This window comes from Filicampus tigris, chromosome 7 (genome assembly GCF_054856515.1).
Source record: "Filicampus tigris isolate MCC_2025a chromosome 7, RoL_Ftig_1.0, whole genome shotgun sequence".
In the NCBI taxonomy this organism is placed as follows: Eukaryota; Metazoa; Chordata; class Actinopteri; order Syngnathiformes; family Syngnathidae; genus Filicampus; species Filicampus tigris.
The window spans coordinates 19447611-19470155 of NC_141223.1; the positions used below are offsets into that span (position 1 = coordinate 19447611).

At 40.0% G+C, this 22545-nt stretch overlaps 2 protein-coding genes across 3 annotated transcripts in view; one reads left to right on the plus strand and one right to left on the minus strand.

Moving 5' to 3' along the window:
- Window positions 1–1045: 1045 nt before the first annotated feature.
- Window positions 1046–17262, minus strand: nmd3 (NMD3 ribosome export adaptor). Of its 2 annotated transcripts, none has more exons than XM_086036317.1 (17): window positions 16951–17262; window positions 15485–15609; window positions 14983–15057; window positions 13109–13243; window positions 12892–12988; window positions 12652–12732; window positions 11868–11996; window positions 11532–11622; window positions 10156–10234; window positions 9040–9136; window positions 8334–8451; window positions 5633–5778; window positions 2380–2492; window positions 2228–2300; window positions 1999–2105; window positions 1791–1861; window positions 1046–1646 (listed from the first exon to the last, which is right to left on the minus strand). In XM_086036317.1, exons 3-17 carry the CDS (start codon window positions 15024–15026, stop codon window positions 1516–1518), a joined length of 1512 nt encoding a protein of 503 aa, XP_085892443.1. In that variant the 5' UTR covers window positions 15027–15057; window positions 15485–15609; window positions 16951–17262; the 3' UTR covers window positions 1046–1515. The 2 variants fall into 2 exon arrangements, with proteins under 2 accessions (XP_085892443.1, XP_085892442.1); XM_086036316.1 differs by lacking the exon at window positions 16951–17262 and adding an exon at window positions 15725–15769.
- Window positions 16841–22545, plus strand: part of ppm1lb (protein phosphatase, Mg2+/Mn2+ dependent, 1Lb) — a 59406-nt gene continuing 53701 nt past the window's right edge. The window contains exon 1 of the mRNA XM_086036322.1: window positions 16841–17677. Coding sequence (XP_085892448.1) covers window positions 17279–17677 — 399 coding nt within the window. The 5' untranslated portion in view covers window positions 16841–17278. The remainder of the gene's footprint in view (window positions 17678–22545) is intronic.

The window sequence follows — 22545 nt, forward strand, 5'->3', positions numbered from 1 at the left end:
CAGGTTTTGGGAGGGGGGTGGGGGGGTGCACTAACACTCCCTTCTTCCTCAATCCTCAAGGTAGAGTGTCAAACATATTTCACTGGTTCATTCCTCAACTACTAGATCACAACCATAGTTCATTATCTCAGTCCTTCCACGCAAAAAAATTAAATGAACTATCCTATATCCTACTACAATTGTGTCGTTAAGGCACCTTTGTCAACCCCCTGTCTTAAACTAATTTTGTACATATATAGGAGCACCAACATGGCACTTAAGTCATCTTATTTGAATGGCATCCAGCCATGCTCTCAACGAGAAGCATGCCATTTTCTGTTTTTATTTTTGACATTACAATGTTGTCATTTGTTTTCCTACACCAGAGATAGACTCAAGGTTCTGGTTCACGATCAGGTGATATGCAAAGAGGAGTTTTAACTGACTGTCAGTCACTGTGATCATGTTAATTGAGCAGATCGGGAAGTGCAAGTTACCTCCTAGTAAAATACAGTGGAACTGCTGGAATTGATTTTGCCTTGTCTTATGGGTCAGTATTTGATTGAAAACATTTAGGGGGGGGAACTACACCTTAAGTCACACTAAAGTAATTGTGTCACCCAACAAATCATTTAAAATATAATTAAAGGATTGGCAGGTCTGTGTTTTGCATTTTCTTTGGCTTTTGAAAAATTATTTAAATATGGCTGCTGCTGTTGTGTATAACCCTGTCATTGCAGACACATAAACAAATAACTCAAGATTTATCTCTGTCCCTCTATTTTACTCTACAAATGTTTCGTTTTTGCTTTGAAATTTTATCACTCCAGGTAATCCAAACGGAGCGCCTCAACAAGGAGTACAGAAAAAAGGTGAGAAAAATAATCACAGATGACATGAAGTAAGCAACGTGTAGAATATTTAAAGTGAAGACTAGGAAGTTGAAATTGACTCCAGTGGAAAAAAAAGTAAAGCATTGTCATTAGGAGAAAAAAAAGACGAGACAAAAACGGAACTCTGTCTGAAGAATGGCAAAAAAACCCACACAAAATAAAAACCATCAAAATTCACCTTTCTTTGGGTCTTTATTTTATTTGTCAAATGGAATCTTTTTTAGTACACAGTATCACATCGTACTTCACAGCGCTAAAACTCCATTAATTTGAAGCATTATAGCCAATGTTGGAGTACTGACCTCAATTGAATGTTGCGCACCAAATTGCTCACTTGCCTTTGATGCTACGGCACTCTCTGGTGGACGTTTCAAGCAAGGCATCTCAAAGTAGTTTGCATATGGATAAATATTTATTGTTGAAATTTTTAAGCATGAGTGACAGTCCCACTTATTTAAAATATTGCATGATTTTTAATTGGTGATAACGTTCTTTAGGGAAAGTGCAGACAGAAGCTCTAATGAGCTCAGTAACTGCATTACACAGAACAATGTGTTTCGGTGAAGTCTCATTCTGCTAGTTACTAGTAATGAGAAGCTTGAGCTCAACTCTTGCGCTGTGGCTTTATCAGCACTTGTGACGTCTACTCTATCATGTCGGCCCCCTCGCCTCCCGTGGCGTCCGAGAGACTGAGCTCCTCCAGCATTTCTGCCAAGGAGATGCATGGTGCTCCATCGTCATCGGTGTCGCTCTCCACCGGGATCTTTGAGGCATCTGAAATGAATATTGAATAGTAATAGATCATGAGAGACAATGTGCAATGTGTAAATAAACTTGAATCACACTGAGTCCAGTTCAGTTTCAAGAATGACTTGAAATAATACACACACAAAAAAAAAAAAAAAAACAGCTGCTCACCTCTGTAGATGTTAACATTCTTCCTCAGAGCCTCATCCTCCTCCAGGTCCTCCAGGAAGTCCTGGAATTGTCTGAGGACACAAATGTAATGTTAAGAGAAGTCCAGTATTGCCAGCCAGCAGAAACCAAAAATAGTAGGCTTGCAATTTCAAATGACTCCATTCTGGAGCCATCTTTCAGTTTTAAAAATGATACCGCACTGGGGTACCTCTCATCATCTGTATCCATGCCCTCTCTATCTTTGTCCATCTCCTGAAGTTTCCAGTTCCTGCGTCTCACTCTGCGACTGCGGTCAAAGCTCTTCTTGATCAGCACCTTTAAGAGTCCCATTGATATTTGAATAACTGAAAGTGCATGCATCAGTACTGCGTTTTCTGCACAAGGGGGCAGTATAAAGCAAAAAAGATGTTGCAGCATTTCGGTGAGTTGACACCCACCACATCAGGTACATGATGAGGGTTCATCTTATTCAGGAACTCGTCGTTGACGTTGGAATTGGCAAAGTCATACCTGTCGGACACAAAATGGCAACCTGTAATCACTCTTTTCCTCCAATGGAGAGGAACTGTCATCACCCATCAGTGCTCACCCCATGACCAGGTCTCCAATGTTGAGCAGGTGGCCCAGGAATGTGCGACAGTGGTACTGCTGACAGGTGTCCATCTCGGAAGTCTTCTGTACCCACAGCTCGGCCAGCGTGTGCTGTAACGCGCGGAGGGCGGAGAATCAGTGGGAGTTAACTGGCACCGTCCCATAGCCAATGTGTGTGTTAGTGACTTGTGTTTTTCAAACACCAAGTACCTCCTAAAAAGATCTCATCTCTCAAAGTCCCACCATCATGATCAGCATTAAAATACATAGCACTGTATGCCTATGTGTTTATCAAAAATGAGCTTATGTTCCTATGTAGCATATTTATAATTACTGATTGTAACATTATGCAATTTCAACATGAATATTTAAATACAGGAACATTTTAAAAACTAAATACTGGTTTAGTTAAAATGCTATTTACGTAAGTAAAGTGAAAACTAGGGATGCTCCGATCGATCAGGCACCGATCATGATCGGACGATTTTCGTGAAAAATTATGTGATCGGAATATTCGATCAAAGCCTTTTATTGCAGATCAAAACATCTGATCACCCGCAGCTCGTGCTTGGGTGCAGAGAGACGAAATGGCAAAAAAGTTGATTTGTTTAATACGCGATGTCTCTCCATTGCCGCCCTGCACGCAACCGCGCCCGCTCGCGCGAGCTAAATTGACTCCAATTGAAACGCGCCGCCAGAAAGGCTCCCTAACCCAGCCGTGCCTCCGCTGCGAGCAGAGGGGAGGGACGCAACACAAGGCTGCGAAGTATGATCTGTGGGTGATCGGATGTTTTGATCGCCAATAAAAGGCTTTGATCGAATATTCCGCATTTGGTGTGAACATAGCATTGTCTGCGGTGTGTGTGTGGAGTTTGTGTCTTGTAATACTGTATATGCCATGAAAGGATACCTCGCGCGGGGAGCATGGCCAAAAGTTTCAACTTAATCGGACATTTGAAGAACAAGCAATTGGGAGATGATGGTGAGTTTACGAGGCTCACTGCATTGAATCAAGTCAGGGCAGGCAGCGCAGTATAAGTGGCATTATTGCCACAGGGAGACGCATTGTAGGTCACTTGAGGGCAACGGACCCACTATATCATTTTATAATTCACAAACAGATTAACAGTGACTTTTTTCTCGTTGACAAATGCACAAGATAGTTTGTCTATGCACAAGACAATAAAGTTCCTGAGTCGTTTCAATTTAGGAACTCCAAGTGAAGCCTGCATGTGACTATTTTTTATGAACCATGCAATGTTTAGGTGGCATGTTATTTATTTAATTTTTTGCATAATTAAGTCTTTTGAGACTGCTGATTATTTTGATGTTAAAAACTGTGTTACTAAAAGCTGGTAAATTTAAATTTTTCAGTTATCTTTGTGACTGAGTAATTGTTGTATTGTGCCAGCAACGGTTTTGTATTTCTTCATGCTTTTGAAAATATATATAGATTTTTGTCAAAATGATGGCAATAATATGGCTGTTTTTTTCCAGATAATATTGCATAATAGCAGTCACCATAAATAAATGGAAAAATATACAGATATTCCATGTGATCGGAATCGGTATCGGCCGATCTCACTTTGGAACATCACTAGTGAAAACTGTACCTAAGTACACAAATGGTTCTTAACTCAATCAATCCCAAAGACATTTTTCAGACACTCTTTTACACTAATGTTTGAAAAAAATTTGAAAAAATATAAATTCCTGGGATTGAATGGCTGGACTGTGAAAAGACAAGTAAATTCATCAGTGGCAGTGAATGAGTTAAGAAGTAAATGGAAACATATTCAGCTTGACAGTTAAATACAACTAAACTGTACTTGGGCAGTGATTATTTCACACATCACGAGGAGGAGCCCACACATTGTGAAGCGTTGCAGTTTCGGAAGAACAAGCCAAATAGCAACTGCATTTATTATAACACCCAGGTGATTGCCACACCAAAACTAACTTTACGCATGATGCCAGAAACCCCTCTGACGCTCCCACGGCAAAACATTCCGCCTGTTCTCCTACCTATTTCCGCTACATGCAACAATTAACTCTTTGAGCGTTGTTGACATTAAATGGCGGAAACGGGAATCCTAACGAGGAGCACCGTCGACGTCAATTGCCATCAGCCATGTTTTTTTATGGGAATGGGGAAAGAAAGTCGTGGCCAACTCTGGTTGATCTTTAAATTATGGCCAGCAGATGGGCGCATGGGGTCTCTTTTGGATGAGATCACGTGTATCAAAACAATGCTTGACCCTTGTAAACACCTCTGGAAATTCGACAGTCACATTAAATCACAAAAGTGTCGCAAAAGAAAGAAAAGATGAGAGATATTATTTAAATTTAGAAGTGAAGTAGATTGAAGCGACGACAATGTACATACATAACATACCCACACACGTACACATACACGGCATGATGCATGCACACACTACTAAATACTACTACTAAATAGCATGCAAAGAGTTTGTAAAGTTTGTCAAATGTAAAATTTGACTTATTTTTTCGGAGGAGAGCGGACGTTTTTTGTCCCGTAGGTTCTGTGCTTATATTGTTACAGAACAGTGTTTTGTGGATCTTGAAAGACCAGTCAAAATGATTTGAAAAGGTTGGAAATGTGCAAGTACCAAAACCAGGTATCAGTAACGGGTCGATACCGCCTTTTTCCAAGGTATTAGGTACGTGGCAAGGCTCTTGATCACAGTCATGATAGATAGGGCAAAATGTTTTTTTTGTTTGTTTTTTTTACTCCTCCTCGTCAGTAGTTGGCGCTACACTGTGGCAGTATAACACACGGGCAAATCCTCATGTGCATCGGAAATTAAGAGTTCACTTATGAAGTTAGTTAAAACATGGTCTGTATCTTCAGTCACGATTTTGTGAATGTAGCTGCAACAAATTATGTCCATAGTTTCCTATGGTGGAACACCTCTAACGAAATGCTAATATAAACACCCAGTAAAATGCTGCTTTCTTTCTCTAATTTACTGTGACAGAAGCATCAATAATAATAATAATAATAATAATAATAATGCATTCTGAGAGCTGTGTCACGGCAAACCCCATTATTCCGTGTGAAATCAATACAAAAACACTCCTATCATGCTGGCTTAAATCCCACATGCAGGTTCAGGAATAATGTAATGGCTTATTATTGATTTTGCTTCCAAGAGAATAGCAATGCCCCCCCGACACTCCCCCCCATAATGCAGTCTGTTGTGCTGCCACACACAAACAACCCCGCTCACCTTATTGGACCTCATGCCAGCTCCAGCAGCCAGCTTCTGGTCTCTGATGATGTCAATATCCATAACGATAAACTCCTCCAGTTGCCGTGGGTTACAGAGGCTGTTGAAGGGATGGCGCCAGTATGTGCTACCATCAACTTCGGCAACTGTGAGTGAGAGAAAATGATTTATTATATAATAAGCGACATAATAGTGCGACATTAGTGACCCGACAAAGCAGTGAGACTCCAATTATGTGGCTTACTATGCTTCTCCTCACAAGGGTCGCGAGCGTACTGGAGCCTATCTCAGCTATCTTTGGGCAGTAGGCGGGGGACACCCCAAAGTGGTTGCCAGCCAATCGCAGGGCGCACAGAGACAAACATTCACACTCACAAGCATACCTAGGGACAATTTAGAATGTTCAGTAAACCTACCACGCATGTTTTTGGAAAGTGGGAGGAAACCGGAGTACCCGGAGAAAACCCACGCATGCACGGGGAGAACATGCAAACTCTGGGACTGGATTCCAACCCACGACCTCTGCACTGTGAGGCGGACGTGCTAACCAGTCGACCATTGTTATGACAAGATATAAAATAAATAAATCAATTGTAATGCACTGTTTAACTCGCTTAAACTGTTACCCTTTCACATAGCACCAGAATAAGAAATCAAAGCAATTAGTAGAGGAAAGAAGGTCAACACAAGCAAATATGGGGGGGACGGGGGTGGGCGTGGGGGTAGTGAGAAAAATCTTTAATTACCAAGAAAAAAACATGAGCCTTGAGGCCATTTCTGCATTCTGTAACGAAAACGTTGTGGCCTTTGAAGAGTAATTAATAACGCGCATGCACCTTTCAAAATGTCAAAATTCCACTGAGGGACACCGCCAGATTACACCGGAAAGAAAAGGGAAAATAGCACGCCGGCTAATTGCCGCCATACTTTCACTGATTAGGCAGCTCTCCCCTGAGCCGCCTTGCCCCTAACGAGCGATGACGGCTCGCATAACAAATATGATTGCTGTCTAGCCCTCCTCCCCTGCGCTTCATACTGTGTCGTGACTGGAAGCACATGGAAGATGGCAACGTGGATGGCCATAGATGCCACGTGGCCCGCAGACTGACTGACTATCATCTTAGCAAGCATCTGGTTCACTGGTACACAGTATGGACAAAAGTATTGGGACACACCTCCAAATCCATGATACAGACACCATATATTCATGACTTTATGTTAAGTGTAAACACATTTGCATTTTGAAACACATTGTTAACATATTTCAACACACCCAAAAATAGCGATGATAAAATGTATAGAAAACACTGTATACATTGTCGTATGTGCATGTTGGATAAGTGCCTTTAAGAGGCGAGGCCTGGTGGAGTAGCATAAGACACAAGTCTGCCTGAGTTTCTGGGCCTGAGATGTGGGCGACAGCAGCTCCTGCATGAGTGTGCACTGCTCATTGTGTTTACTGTCCGCCCGGCATTCAGTAAACTGGCTTTCCTTTCTGACATGCGACGGTGCAGAATGTAAGTACAGTGGCTTAAGAGTTTAACTTGTTCCGTTACCCTGCTTGTAACCAAAATCACTTGTATTTCAGGTCATCTTTCCCCACTAGAATGAATGGAAATTAGGGCTCAACAATTAATCGAATTCAACTCAACATTGCAATCTTGTACAATGCAATTTTACAATTTTGTTTAATTGCAAAGGCTGCAATTTTGGTGGGGAAGGGCGCTTAAATTTGGTCAGTTGGTAGGTTGTGCATCATTTATACAATTTTATTTTGTGTGGTTGCGCAAAATGAAATCTTCTGAATCCAGCAGACTATAAATTTACTTTAAAAATGTATCTGGATACAGATGATTTTATTTTGTGCAACAACTTGATGAAATAAAATTCGGTAACTTTCAACCACCTTTTTTTTCAGTGTAGATAAATTCAATACTTGAGAAGTGTAGTCCACTTTTACATGTCATTGTTTCATGAAACATGAAAAGTTGAAGGGACAAAGCCACAGATCCGTTGGCATTGTTGCATCAAAATTAGCTCTTTGGGTTTGGCTGGGTAGAATGTTTTGGACCCTTTGAAAAAAATGCGTGTTGAGCTGAAAATAAAAAAGATCTTGGTTTATTATCCAAATTTCACTGAATGGAATGCACTGTTGGATGCTATCAAAATAATTAAAAAAGCAAAAATACTAGTAAATAAGACTCTAGTTAAAAGCAAACATCTGATATTGCAATGCAGATTAATTTATTGCGTGTGTTTGTTGAAAATTACATGGAGAGAGGACCTTGAAAAATTAATCACATATTAAATTGCAATCAAAACATTGAGAGGTGTAGAAAAAATAAATAAATAAAAAATAAAAAGAAATTGCAGTTTGATAACTTTTGAAAATCATTCAACCCAAATGGAAATAATGCTATTAACCCATTCCAGCCTCACAGTGCTCCTTCTAGTGTGTGACACCAGTGGGCATCTTAATACAGACATAAACCAAGAGGAGTTTCACAACAAAGTGACGAAGTAAACTACACTGAGATAAATCGTATTTTGAAATCACATCTTGACAAACTCAAGTTAGGTACGTCAAGGCACCACCGTTGAACATAAACCCCATAAAATATCGATATCGGCAGGTGTCCTGTATGTGTCCCAATGCAAATAACAAATAACATTAGTTGGCCTAAAAGCAACCTGGACTTACTCTGTAGGGTGTTTGGGTCGATGAGGTGGATGGTGCTGGTGACACGGACGCACACACACACTTGACCCATGTTCCCCAGGCTCTGCGCCAGCCGCGGCGACAAGCACACGACGTTGTCCTGGCAACAGGAGTCAGTGTCAAAGTGAGGTCTGTCAAATTGTTGAACTGAAAAAGGCTGCACACTAAAATGCTCTAAAAATTAACATGGTAACTAACCATCTTAGTATCTCTGTGTAGACTTCCATCCAAAAGTATTGGAACAGTGAGACAAATTTTATGCAATGGCTCAAATTCATTGTTCAGCATCTTTCTCTCTCTCCCTGCATAATAATTTGTTTTTCCCACCCAAAGACGGCTCTAATGTGTGGTAGTCCGGTATGACCTATTCTGTGAAGAACTTGGTCTTTCTTTTTTCTTTAAGTATAAAAAGTGCTATACAAATTATTTATAATGATATACTGAGACATTTATCTTGTGCTGTCAAATCCAATTTTTTTCAGTCGAGAGCGTTTTACTGTTCCAATACTTTTGTAGCGGGGAGCTTAATCCTTTTGCATTACCTTCTACATTTCAACATACAAGCCATTGTTACTTTCTCCAAACAAATCTGTTTTAAAGTCAAGGTATGATGGATACTGATCAGATTTTTCTCAATTCCCCCCTAACCGTAAGGGAAACTTGTGCTGGTGTGAGTGTACGTATATACCTTGCAAACAGGTACTATCTCCATGGAGTACGTGCTCTTGTAGTTGTATGTGTTTGAATGGATGTCATGGGAGATGAGACGCTGGGACACCTTTGACCTTTAGATTTGAGCAAAGACAGATTATTTGCAGACCAAATTCAGAGGGCTCAGAAAAGTTGCAAGTTATATCGCACACAATGAAAGAAAATGTATAGTTAATCATCATAATTTTGAGTGGCCCCTTGATTAAATTTAAATTCGCCTCGGCTACGGCTCACATTCAAGTGAATGCCAGCAGTGAGTGCACTTTTTTTTTTTTTTTTTGCCGTAAGCTTTAATATTTATTAAAAATATTGATATTGGCCCTCTACTTCGGCTGATTGTAATGCGCAACCTATAATTCCTTTCTATTGCCACATCTGCATGGAGTGCACCCCCAAATCTGGCGAACCAAGAGGCCCGTAAAAGGACTAGCACATGGCTCTAAAAATGCTCTAAAAATTAACATGGTAACTAACTATCTTAGTATCTCTGTGTAGACTTCCATCCAAAAGTATTGGAACAGTGAGACAAATTTTATGCAATGGCTCAAATTCATTCAATTCAAAGGAGCTTCTTTAGCTCCTTCACAGGAGTGGTTGCTTTGATCACATGAGTTTCACATTCTAGATTCAGACGCTGATGGATACCAGACCAGGAGAGGATTGTGGAATGAACTGCTTACCTATGAGTGCTAATATCAGCGATTTGGGATATTGACCGATAAAATCCGATACTGGTTTTTGGACCGTTATCCGATACAAATATCAGATCGGGGCACCCTTAGTTAAAAGCATCCTTGATATTCATTTCCGATGGAAGATATACATAAGAACGTTTTCTCGTGCACTGCTTAAACTTTTGGGGGTTATCTATTCGTCAAGAACCTTATTGATTTGACAGGATATGAAAATCAATTGGACACCATCTGTGTATTACTCTTTTCTGTTAAATCAAAAGGCATATTGGCTTTTTAAGGTGCTCAGGTAAACCATCAGTAAGCTAGATCCATGTCTAGTCTCCACAGCCGCAAGGGGAATAAATAAGTGAAATGTTTACCTACCGCCGGGTAGGCCCTTGTTTGTTTACGTTGCTCACCTGCACGGCACGGTGCACTGGAGGAAGTCAACCATCTTCTGCGCGTGCTGCTTGGAGCCATAATAGAAATCGATGCCCTCTGAGACAGAAAGAAGCAAAAACATCAACTGGTGCAGAGCCAATGAGAAACACAACAAAGACATAGGGGAAGATGGATGCCACATTGTATCGCAAATACTTTCAGATATGGAGAAGTTTTTAAACATACTTGTAATCATGTATAGCACAATTAAGTTGCCTTACGTATGAAATACACTATATAAATAAATCTGCCATACCTTATGCTACATTGTGCATATTGTCTCCATATTTTTACTCCAAATACCAGCTCAAAAATGTCTCACCAAGTACCACCATTTTGACCAACATAATAACCTTTATAACCAAACAGTAACGTAATAAGTAGTGTTCATATAAAATGAGCCAGAGTTTTTCCCTCCTAAAAAAAAGTATTGTTATATTATTGCAAGCCACTCTAAAATTACTGTTTGAACACAAACACTGCACTTAAATATAGAAAAATTAAAACAGTACTGACATAATGATTCCATTAAAATGTATTGCACTTAAAAAGTTTAAGAAACACTAGGTATGACGTTTTGTCCGAAGAAACGAAAGAAACAAAAGAAAAGGGGGGTCTCTCGGATAAAAGAAGATTCAATGATAAACACTGGCCCGGCTTTCAATCGCTGGCGTGAGCTCAAAGACGAGGAGGCATTTCAAACCGACATTGGCTCCAGTCCTGATGGACTAGTAAGTAGCTTTCTATGCTCATATCAAAACTACAATGCTAATGTTAGCTATCGAAAATTTGCGTCCCAGCAATAAATAGCCATCAGCTTGATAGCTCGATGTTCCACACTGACACAACCAGCCACGCACCAAACTCATAAGTTCCGTATAAAGAAAAAAAAACAATGCAATGACTGCAAACCGTAAATACACAGTTTGAGTAAAATATATAGGAAATTACTGTGGAAAGCCATACTGTGATGTTTCCCCAAGAAAAACTTGCTTAGCCTGGTGGTAGAGAAGCTGACCGGCTTCATAATAGTACTTAAAATGGCCGCCCCCTGAGATGGATAAAAACAGGTGGATTTTACTGCTTAGCTTAACTCATATTACACAAAAGCAATATTAATCAGAATGCCGTGTTTATATTAGTGGAGGCGCATAGAACATATTGTACAGGTACATTTTGGGGCTGACTACCCTCTTTAAGCCACTGTAACATTGTGCTCAGAAAAAAATAATAATTCAGGGATTCTTTTATGTACCACTAGAGGGAGCCCAAGTACCACTGGCGGTACTAGTATCACATTAGCTAATAAAACAGCATGCCATTTAAATAAATAATGTAAATGTACAAACCACACCATGAATTTCTTTGATGTTGAGCGTATTCTGGTGGAGCTTGTGCTTGAGGATTAGCTGCTCCAGATAGTAGAATGTCTTTTTGTGAAGAGTCTGTTGCAAATAAAGAGCAGCAGAAAAACAGTACAGCCAAAATATAATGGCCGCATCAAAACATTTGTACATTTGTAGATTCTGAAAAAGCATCTTAATAGGATCTATTGCAGTGGAAATATACGTTTTTTTTGTGTAATTTATATAGACTGAACATTTTAGCATTCAACTCCACTGATCCAGCATTAAGAAAAGCCACCTTTTTGACAGAGAAACGGTGATCTTGGTAGCTCACAATCACTTACCTTCTGTCTAACTTGAACCACGGCCTTCCAGAAGTCCTTGGCCTCCACGCGGTGGCAGTCGTCGCACATTTGAGGCTGGATGACAAACTCCACCACAAAGACTTGTTGTAGGATGGCACCGTTCATCACCTGGGGAGGCCAAAGATATAGCTACAGGTTAGGCCATCTGCTCTGATAGCATGGTGCACAGTAGTCATCACTACGAGCGCTAAACATTTTCTGTTCTCACCTCTTCATTTAGTAAGGAAAATACATGAAAATAAAAAACATTGAGTACTATTTCAATTTTTGTAACTTGACCATATCCTCAACACTCCTCATTGCAGGTATACATTTTTACATGCAGTCTTTCATAGTATAGACAAATTAATTTCCTCACAAACCTGAAAAGGGTTAAGTAGTATTGAAAATTGATGAATGGAAAATTAATGTTGTGATCGTTTTTGGGTAAGCTTCGTTCAATGGAGTTCTGGAGAAATGTTTGTTTTGTGTTTGTCGCAATATACAGAGGGTCCTTGGTTTCCAACAGCCCTGAATCAGATGACATTTTGAAATTATGAATGGCACGCAATGCACAAGCTTTGGAAGCAGCGCAAGAATACGAGGCACAAATAAGTTACCGCCATATTGTTTTTCTGTAAAATGTCACCACAGATGTAATAACTTGCTTTTCGTGGCTCTGGTGCTCAATAAGCATGAATACCAATAGGGTATATTTATGCTTGGCCAAAGTATGAGAATAGTCAATAATTGAGCCCTCTAAAGTGCCAGAATGTATCATTACCTCCTTCTGTATGGTAAGTTTCATCTTAATCCTTTTTGAGTGAGGCTCTGTCCACAGGAAGCCAGCATCAATAAGACGCACCTAGAAGATAGGTGTTGCGAATGCATGAAATACTGCAAACTGCATTTGTGTATTCAAACAGCACAATTCACTCACTGCCAGCCCTCCCAGTTACCAGGAATCTTTGACATATATAACTGTCAATATGTCACCGGAAATGTCAGTAAAATTGAAACGTACTTTGGTCATAGAGCCTTTAATTTTTTTCAGACAAAGGGTTAGCAGCTCCCTGGACTCCAGAGCACACTGAACCCACGTGGCTGGAGGCTGCAGGTACCTGCAAAGAGAAGGCAGATTCAACACAGCAATGTTGTTTTGAGTCCATGATTCATAGGATCAATTTAGGGTTAATTAAAAAATAAATAAATAAATAAACAAATTAGAAAAAAGGACAAACCGTTCACATTGCTTGCAGAAATGCACGGTCACTTGTTTGGGAATTCCTTCCGAGATGTCTACCTGAGTGCGCAGACAGGGCACGCACATATTGGCCGGGTTGGGAGGAATTGGGACGCCACAAGTGCAGCACAGGCTGGGAAAATTGGAATATAACATGAGCAAGATTCATGCAAGTTGAGTCAACCAATATCTATGATGGCTTTCAACCTTCTAATGGTATGCTAACATAACTCTTGGGACTGTTGCAACATAAGAGAAATGACTATAAAGTATGTAGACTTTAATAGATATTGATTTAGTATTTTTTTATTGTGTATTAATGCGCAGAGACAACCAGGCCTGGTTCATTTTAAACACTTTTATAATTTAAATGGAGTTAATTTGTGTCATTAAAAAAAAAAAAAAAAAAAAAAAAAATCGGTATTATTTTTCGGCTTCCGTAATTCAAAGTGCATCTGTGAAGAGAGGAGCTGGAACAGTCACTGTTCTCAAATTAGCGATTTGGTGGGTATATTTAGCAACTTTTCCCACCGGTATTGCGACTATTTTTTAAAAAAGCAACTAATGACTGTAATTCCTGATAAGAAACAGACAACATTAGCGGATTCCTTGTCATGTTGGGCCTCCGTATTATTAGAAAAGAGCCAAGTCGAAGGCAATCACGGAAGGAGATGCTGCCCATTTATTTGTTACAAGAGCAATCATTGATCGACATGTTGGAAACCTTTGACTCAGATGTGTGCTTTGTGCTTCCAAGAAAGATTTTGCCGAGGTCACCTTGCCTCATCTGTACAAGAAAAGACCAAAAGAGAAAGCTGGCAACATCTGAGCCATACAGTTTGACAGCTCATTTTAAGATGTTAAAAGATTGTATATATGAATTTCTAATTCATTTAAAGATCATGTTTATGTACATATTTTTAATCACAATTCATTTTTCCCAACATTATCTATGAAGAAAAAATATTTATTGCTATTATTTCTTTGTAAATTGATGCAAGTTAAAGGGAAAGGCGGGAAAAAAGGAAAACTTGTTTTGAGTAATGTCATTGTGCTTTGCTTTACCTATAAACAAAAGAAGAAGTTCAAATCAAATCAACAGCGTTACTTATATAGCACTTTTGACATAAAAAAGCAACTCAAAGTGCTGTACAATAAAAACATCAAACTACATTTACAACATAAAAATAAGACCAACTCCCACCTTCCTTCCCTCCCTCTCTCGCAATATACACAAAAAAGACATGGCAAGGCACAGAGAAACCATATGAGGAAAGAGTACCCAAGGGGAGCTCATCCACGCTGAGAGGAATGACAGCCCATGGCCACGGGGAGCGCCACATTCACAGAGACCCCCGGGCCACATAAACTGGGGCAGGCCCTAAACATAGTGCAGGAAGGCCAGCCACACCTCCAAGCGCGGAGGCCCACCATGAGGAACATAAAAAACACTGGAGCTAAAAAAAAACAACCTATGGAGCCAAACAATGGAGCTAAAAGACAAAACAATAAAAGAAGCTAAGAACTATAAAACAGTAAGATTGGATAAAAATAGTCCAAAATACAAACAGTAAAAGCAATTATTTAAAAGCCAAACTAAAAAGGTATGTCTTGAGCCTCCCCTTAATTTAAAAGTTAATGGGAAAACCTGAATCAAGGATTGTTTGGTCTCGCAATATCAGAAAAAGGGAAAGGAGGGACAAAAGGAAAACTTGTTTTGAATTATGTCATTGTGCTTTGCTTTACTTATAAACAAAAAAAGAAGGAAATAAAAGACAAAACAGACATTCGTTTAAAAACAGCATTGTTGTTAAAGAAAAAAAATCTGAGATTTTTCTTTACAGGTTTATCACCCAGAGGTTTATTACTTACATATTTCCCTGAGTGCTTGTGGCAACAGCCTGCATGTACTCCATCGTTGATAACCTGGAAGTCTCGTGAGGAACCCTACGGACACAATCAAGAGTTTTTGTTGTTGTGTTTGTTGTTGTTGTTGTTGATGTTGATGCTGTGACTTTTTGACTGATCCTAACAAGAGTCACCCCAGCGAGTCATCTGCCATAATTAGTTTGGCACAGTTTTTACGCCGGACGCCCTTAAACTAAATAATATTGCAAAATCATGAATGAGTGGACAATCACTTCCGGACGATTAAAACCAGTGACAAAGCTGTAAGACCACTGAAAAACTGGCTCTTGCTATAGTGTCAAAGACTTCCCACAAGCATTAGCATTAGCATTAGCATTAACAGCTCTACCACTAGTTCTGATGGGTAAACCGAGAGACATTGGTGAAAAAAACCGTTAAGATAATGAACACTAGAAATCACGAAAGCCGAAACTCTAGTAAATATCGAGCAAAGATACTTACTAACCTTAGTGAAAAAAACCCCACGAGACTCTACACACACTTTCAGCTCCACGTTCTTCCTTCGAGGTCCGTGGAGAGAGGCTGTGTCGTCACACAACGCTTGAGGACCCGAAGCTGCCTTGCGTGCGCCTGAAGGAAACGAGCCAAACATTGACTGAATTAAAACACTGAAAAATAGCAGGGATGATTTCCAATAGAACATATACATTAGAATCAAATATCTATCACATGGGTTGAAAAGTACTTTCAATCGGGGCAAAGCGTTGCCTGTCAAACTCAGTACGATCACCTGCTTGACTGTAAGAAGGAGGCATTCAAGATAATCGGAAATATCCGCACCTAGTTGCGTGTGCGTGTGACTGTGTGTGCGTGTGTGCGTGTGTGTGGGGGGGTGTGTGCGGGGGTGTGTGCGTGTGTGTGTGTGTGTGTATGGGCGTGTTTAAACCACAGTGCACAGTGCACACTGATTACTGCGCAGCTTTTATGTTGTTAATTACGTTGATTCAACTATGGTACGACTATGGTTAGAAAGATCTTGTAAGTTATTATAATTTATTTATTACATAAAATAAAATAAAAAAACAGAGGTTTACACAAAGACACACAATTTGAATGAAAATGAGCAGAGAGGAGAATGAATCTTTTTTTAATGCTTCATTTCCCACCTAAATTTCACTTTTGGTTTTTCTATTCAAAGAAATAGACCAAAGTCAGTTAAAAAGTACAATTGTAATTCTCTTATTTCATAATTATCTGAAACTCTTGATTTAATCATGACTCATTGTTGAGGTAACTTGTTCCAAACTTTGCAACACTCATTTCCATCCCTTATTTCAAAATCTTGGTATTCTAAAGACTTCTCTTGCTTTCAAATAGTTGTTTTTTACTCATTTCAAACTTTATGGGGGGAATATGTATTGGTAATTATCCTTGAACGCTGTTTTTAATATATTAAAATCAACTAAATAATAAACTTTTAATATTTTATGTTTGATAAATAATGGATTAGAGTGATGTGCATATGGCGACTGGTACTTATGATTTTCAAAGCTATTTGTCTGTCTATTATCTGTCAAATAAATATCAGAGTACAAGTTTTATCTGTAGATCCACTGTGGAACAATTATTACTTTGTATGTGAACAACTCATGTTTCTTTGGTGTGGATTTGCTTTCATTTTATATCACGATGGCTATTTCTATTTCTTTTTGTATGGTTTATATCTAACTTTCAGGAAAGACAGTCATCGTCATTAAGTAATTATCATCATAAATTAGGTTATTACATTTTGTGGTAGCAGCTGCCGGTGTGAAACTTTAGATAACTTGGTGTACATGAAGGCATCACGGCCCAAGTATTCCACTCAGCAGCAGTGTTCGGTTCGCTGTTCGGTCGAAGCCAGTGTGGCAGCTGGGAATGTGAGGACGCACAACACGCTGCTATTTTGAGGAACGGGGGACAGTCACTTGCCTGGCCAAAAGAACAGACGCCTCCATAGCTCGACCCCTGACCGGTACGCTGTCTTCGTCGAACTCCGGCGTGGTGGACTTGCCGAACCCCCAAATGGTCAACGTCTTTCACTGTGGGGTTGAACGCTGAAGTGGTCGGCTCGAACACATCGGTGGAATAACACTCGAACCAAGGTGTCGTTTCTTCTTCGGGTGTCCAGCTTCTGGGTTAAATGAACCTGTTTCTTAACGACCGCTCCTCGCCGCACACGCCAGCCATGGAGTGAAATCGGCCGGCGTAAGCGCGCACAACCTGCCGCAATCCCCCCACGCGTTTAAAACCATAATAAATGATAGAGGATACGATGACCCTGCTGTCCCTGTTAGGTCGTATCATGCGTTATTTTCTGTTCCGACCGGAGACCTTGTTCCTACTGTGCATCAGCCTGGCATTATGGAGTTACTTCTTCCACACGGACGAAGTGAAGACCATCGTCAAGTCGAGCCGCGACGCTGTCAAGATGGTCAAGGGGAAAGTGGCCGAGATGATGCAGAACGAGCGCTTCGGCGGCCTGGACGTCCTGGACGCCGACTTCGCCAAGACGTGGGAGTTGAAGAGCCACAACGTCGCCGTGTATTCCATCCAAGGGCGGCGAGACCACATGGAGGACCGCTACGATGTTCTCGCCGACGTCGTCAACAAGAGCCACCCGTCCATTTTTGGGATTTTTGACGGCCACGGTGGAGAGGTGAGTTGCAAAGGGAGGCAAGAGTCAATGTAAATGACTCCCCCTCATACACAACACCTGTTCAGTTTGATGTCTCACAATAATAAGCCAATGGCCATTTGCTTTGGGTACATGTGCAATGTGAATGTTTGGCCATGGCTTGAGGCCCTAAACAAAATTATATTTCTGCGAATGATACTGTGTTTTGATCATTCATACGCCTCCTATAAACCTGCATCTGCTCTGGTAGTGTTGCTGCTTTACATTGTTCATACGTTTGTCAGCTTGACATGTCCATGTATGATGCGCGTTTGGGAAAGTTCCAAAACTGGTAAAAAAATACTTCAAACTAGGGGAGTACCGATAAACTTTTATCACTTCCGATACAATATTGATATTGCGGCCCAGAGTACTGTCCGATGCCGATATCGTCCGATATGATATCGGCAGGAATGACACATGCTTTCGTTTATTTTTTTAGTACGGATTGTTAGAAGAGACTTGATCATGTTATATTATTAAAACAAATAGCCATAGCCAGCAATGGTGGGTATGAGAAAATGTGACCCATTTATTTCAAACATTTGGGTTACAGAAATTCAACCTCAAACATGAGAACGTACTTCACTTGAATAAAATAAATGCACAATAAATTAAAGCAGGGCTCTAGCCCGATGTTGTACTCGTTGTACTGTTTTTGTACTAGTTGTGACAAACTTTAACTTCGAAAAAATATGACTGAATCACATTCACAGATCTGCCAATTTACAGAAATTCACCTCCTCAACAATTAATCTTAATTTTCCTATTTTTAAAATTTCAGCGCAATGGAGTGTTTTACTCTATATTTAATATTAATGCTTCAACGGATAAATCACTCACAGAATAATTTACAAAACAAAATCCATCCATCTGTTTTCTGAAGCACTTAGAATGCCGTCTTTAGACTAGTGGGGCTACATAGAACATATTCTTGTCAAGACATTTTTTTGGGTTGCCTTCCCTTTTGGGTCCACACGATTAGAGTATCTAGCAGCGAAGATAAGTACAGTTAAAAAGGAAAAGGCACGGATTGCTCATCCTCACTCTCCTGCATCCGACCCCTCTGGCGGATGGCCGCCTGAAGCCTCCACTCCTGAGGTTGACCCAGACTGTCATGCCGGGTGACCACAGAGGGAAATTTCGCTTTGAATCTCATTCAAGGAAATGACAGCAGTGCGTGCGCTTGTGATTTTTTTTTTTGTTGAGAAGACTTCGGCTCTCGATTTCGGCTGGTTTTAATATACAACCTATAATTCTTTTCATTCACTACATCTTTAAATCTGGGCGGCTGCACAGAGTGCACCCCCGAATCCGGAGTACCAAAAGCCCTGTAAAGAACTCCCACACCGCCGACATTTTCTTTCGCTCCTTCACAGGAGTGCTTGTTTTGATCACATCGGCTCTGCATGCTAGATCCAGAGGCTGCTGGATACAAGACCAGGAGCGGATAATGGAGTGGACTGGTTGTCTACGAGTGCTCATATCGGATATTTTGAATGTAGACCGATAAAATCGGATACTGTTTTATGGGCTGATATTGGACCGACATCCGATCGCGACACCCCTACTTTAAACCTCAACAACAGGTATTTCTCCTTCAACATGTTCGACAAAGACATCCTTGCTTTGTTCAGTGCGAGAAGAGAGAATTGTGGCAGGACGACTCATGGCTGCTCACAATGCCCTGAGCGTCTTGACAGTTCCTGGATGAAAACAATATCGCCGTGCTGGTGCAGCTTCCCTACTCACCCGACCTGTCATTTTTACCTCTTCGACATCAAGATAGCCGTGACGACGGGTCTGTGGGGGATCCTGGCAGAATCCCAACTGAGTGCATGAAGGCGTGGGAGAAAAGGATGGGAAAGCGCGTTACACTCCAAGCGAATTACGCCAAATGTAGTTTGTAGTTTGGATTTGAAATATATCTGCACCAGTCCTGGATCCTTTCTGACAAATCCTGCATTGTTTTTAATCTCAATAGGTAGCACATTGTGCTAAAAGGGAACACTACGGTGGATATACACTGCATTTCAAGCAATAAAGCACTTAGTGGGATAATAACTATGATCTAGAAGACCTAGTAAAAGTAACTAAAATAAACTAAATAAACGATCCATCCATTATCTGAAATGTTTGTCCTCACAAGGGTCGCCGGAGCCTATCCCAGCTGTCTGAATTGGTTGCCAGCCAATCGCAGGGAACACAAAGACGAACAACAATTCACACTCACAGTCACACCAAGGGACAAGTTAGAGTGTTCAGTTAACCAACTATGCATATTTTTGGAATGTGGGAGGAAACCGGAGTACCCAAAGAAACCCCACGCAGGCACGGGGAGAACATGCAAACTCGATTGAAACCTGGACCTCTGTACTATGAGGCCAGTGTGCTAACCAGTCCCCCACCGTACCGCCTCTGAATAAAGTAAATAAACTTAAAACCAGTACAGTATACATTGCTAGGAAATTGTCATGTAGTTTGTTTTTAGGTAAAAAATACCCCATCCTGCAAGATTCAATGTGTAAGAATAACAAAGTGCAAAAAAAAAGAACGTCCAAAATCATTTCAATATATAAAAATGAGTTCAATTCTACAAAAACAGTGTATTAAATAAAATGTAAATAATGAGGGAACTGAACAGATACACAAAACAAGGAGATAAAAATGTTTTAAAAACAAATTTAAAGCTGAATAATCAGATCTTAAAACTATGTTAAAATGTGCAAATGATTTACAAAATGAGCTACTGTAATATAAGCAATTAAGATTTTTATGTTTAGTATTCGACTCACTGATGGTGTAGTGGTACATTAGCCTGACTTTGGTACAGTCAACATGGGTAAAGCCCGGGGCGCACATGTAAACTCCACACAGGAAGGCCTGAGACAAGATTTGAACTATGAACCCGAAATCTGTGAGGCAGACAAGATAACCTTTACGTCATGTGATGCATCAAAACAATGTTATCCATCATAATAATTCTACAACATGATGGCCAGATTATTAGGGTGCCTGCAGAACATAATAGGTTAAGGTTAAGAAGTGTAACTTCCTCACACTCTAGCTACACACCTGGTCCGTAAACAACCAAAGTGCAGCTCAGCGTCTGGCCAGTGGACATCATCGCAGATGATAGGCTTTTGACAGACCAGTGTTTTTGTTTTTGCAATTTGTCCCCTAACTGATTTTTTTTTTTAACCCAACCATAATCTTAAAATCAAGGTTCGTACTGAACCGTGATTACTTTGGGCGTACGGCTAGCAATAATAATGTCATTATTACAACTAACCCCGACCCCTTAGGGTAACGCCTTTGGGAAACGTAATTTATTAAAGCACACAATCACTGAAAATCTACTATCGATAGAAGTGTTTTAGAAATACTGAAACTCTGACACAAAGGCTTGTTCTCATGGACCAGTTTTACAAGCCTTGATATAGCACATGGTATTGATGCATGTCTCCAAACAGGGTTTAACGTCTAATTCAGGACAAACCAGCTGACAAGTCTTGTCTTTCAGGAGATTGTGATAACTTTGTAACACACTCACTGTGACCAGATGTATGACAAAAATGATATTTTAGTATCTGGACAAAATACAGGCGTACGTACAAAATACTTAACATCTTTCATTTTTCATTATACAGTGGTACCTCTACTTCCGAACGTATCTTCATATGAAATTTTTAAGTTACGAAACACCAAAATAGGAAAACATTGCCCCTTGTTACGAAAGAAATTTCAGGATACGAAAAGGTAAAAATACAGTATGGACAGCTTCTCGCAGCCCCAGAGTTTCCTGAACGCAACATACTCATAGCTGCTCTGCCATTGGTTATTACCTAGCATCTTCCTGGAATCCCATTGGCATTCCGATAGTTTTGTGTGAATTACAGTATTCACCAAGAAAGTGATGGAGAAACGAGAAAAGAAAAAAAGAATAAAATCTTTTTTTTTGTCCATACAAACAAAGCAAGAGATAATGGAAAAGTATGAAAAAGGGATGCGTTTGGTTGATCTCACCAAAGAATATGACTGTAATATATCGAGAGTAGCCGCGTTATTAAATCAGTTCTTTACAAAACGCCAGGCAAAAGCCACTTCTGAGAGAGAACATGAACCCGAGGGCAAAAAGCAATGAGGACAGCAATTAAAAGGTAAACGACCATCATTTTTATTTTTACTGTATTCTTTGTTTTTTACATTATGCACAACTCTCATTTATTATGCAAAAATCTAATTGTGACATGTATTTGTTACATGTTTTGATGCATTTTCATGCTTTATAAAACATTCATGTCTGAATTTTGGGGGGCTTGGAACGGATTAGGGCATTTACATGGAAAACACGTCCCTACTTCCAAAATTTTCTAGTTAAGAAATTTCTTCCAGAACCAATTAATTTCGTAAGTAGAGGTACCACTGTACATTTCTCAATGTATGTATGTATAAAAATCCATTATCCTAATTATTATTATAATATATTTATTATTATTATATGATTAATAATAATAATAATATTATTATTATTATTATTTATTATAATTATGTTTTTGCCTTGGAAATTTCCTTTACTATCCTATTCGAGCGAGATGACCTGGAAGTATTTGGAGGATAGGATCATCAAATTCTACAAATATTTATGAAAGGTGCCTGGATGCAATTTTAGGTCCCCGTTAGGATTGGTTACTCCTGACCAAGGTTCCCTCTAAGCTGTGCGCGTGAGCAATAGTGCACTGCTCTCACCCCTCTCAGTGCACACGATGACGCTGGCGCGCACCACGCACACACATTACATTTCTACACTCATTCCTTCATTTGCACCCCATTCCCACTTTCCTGACAGT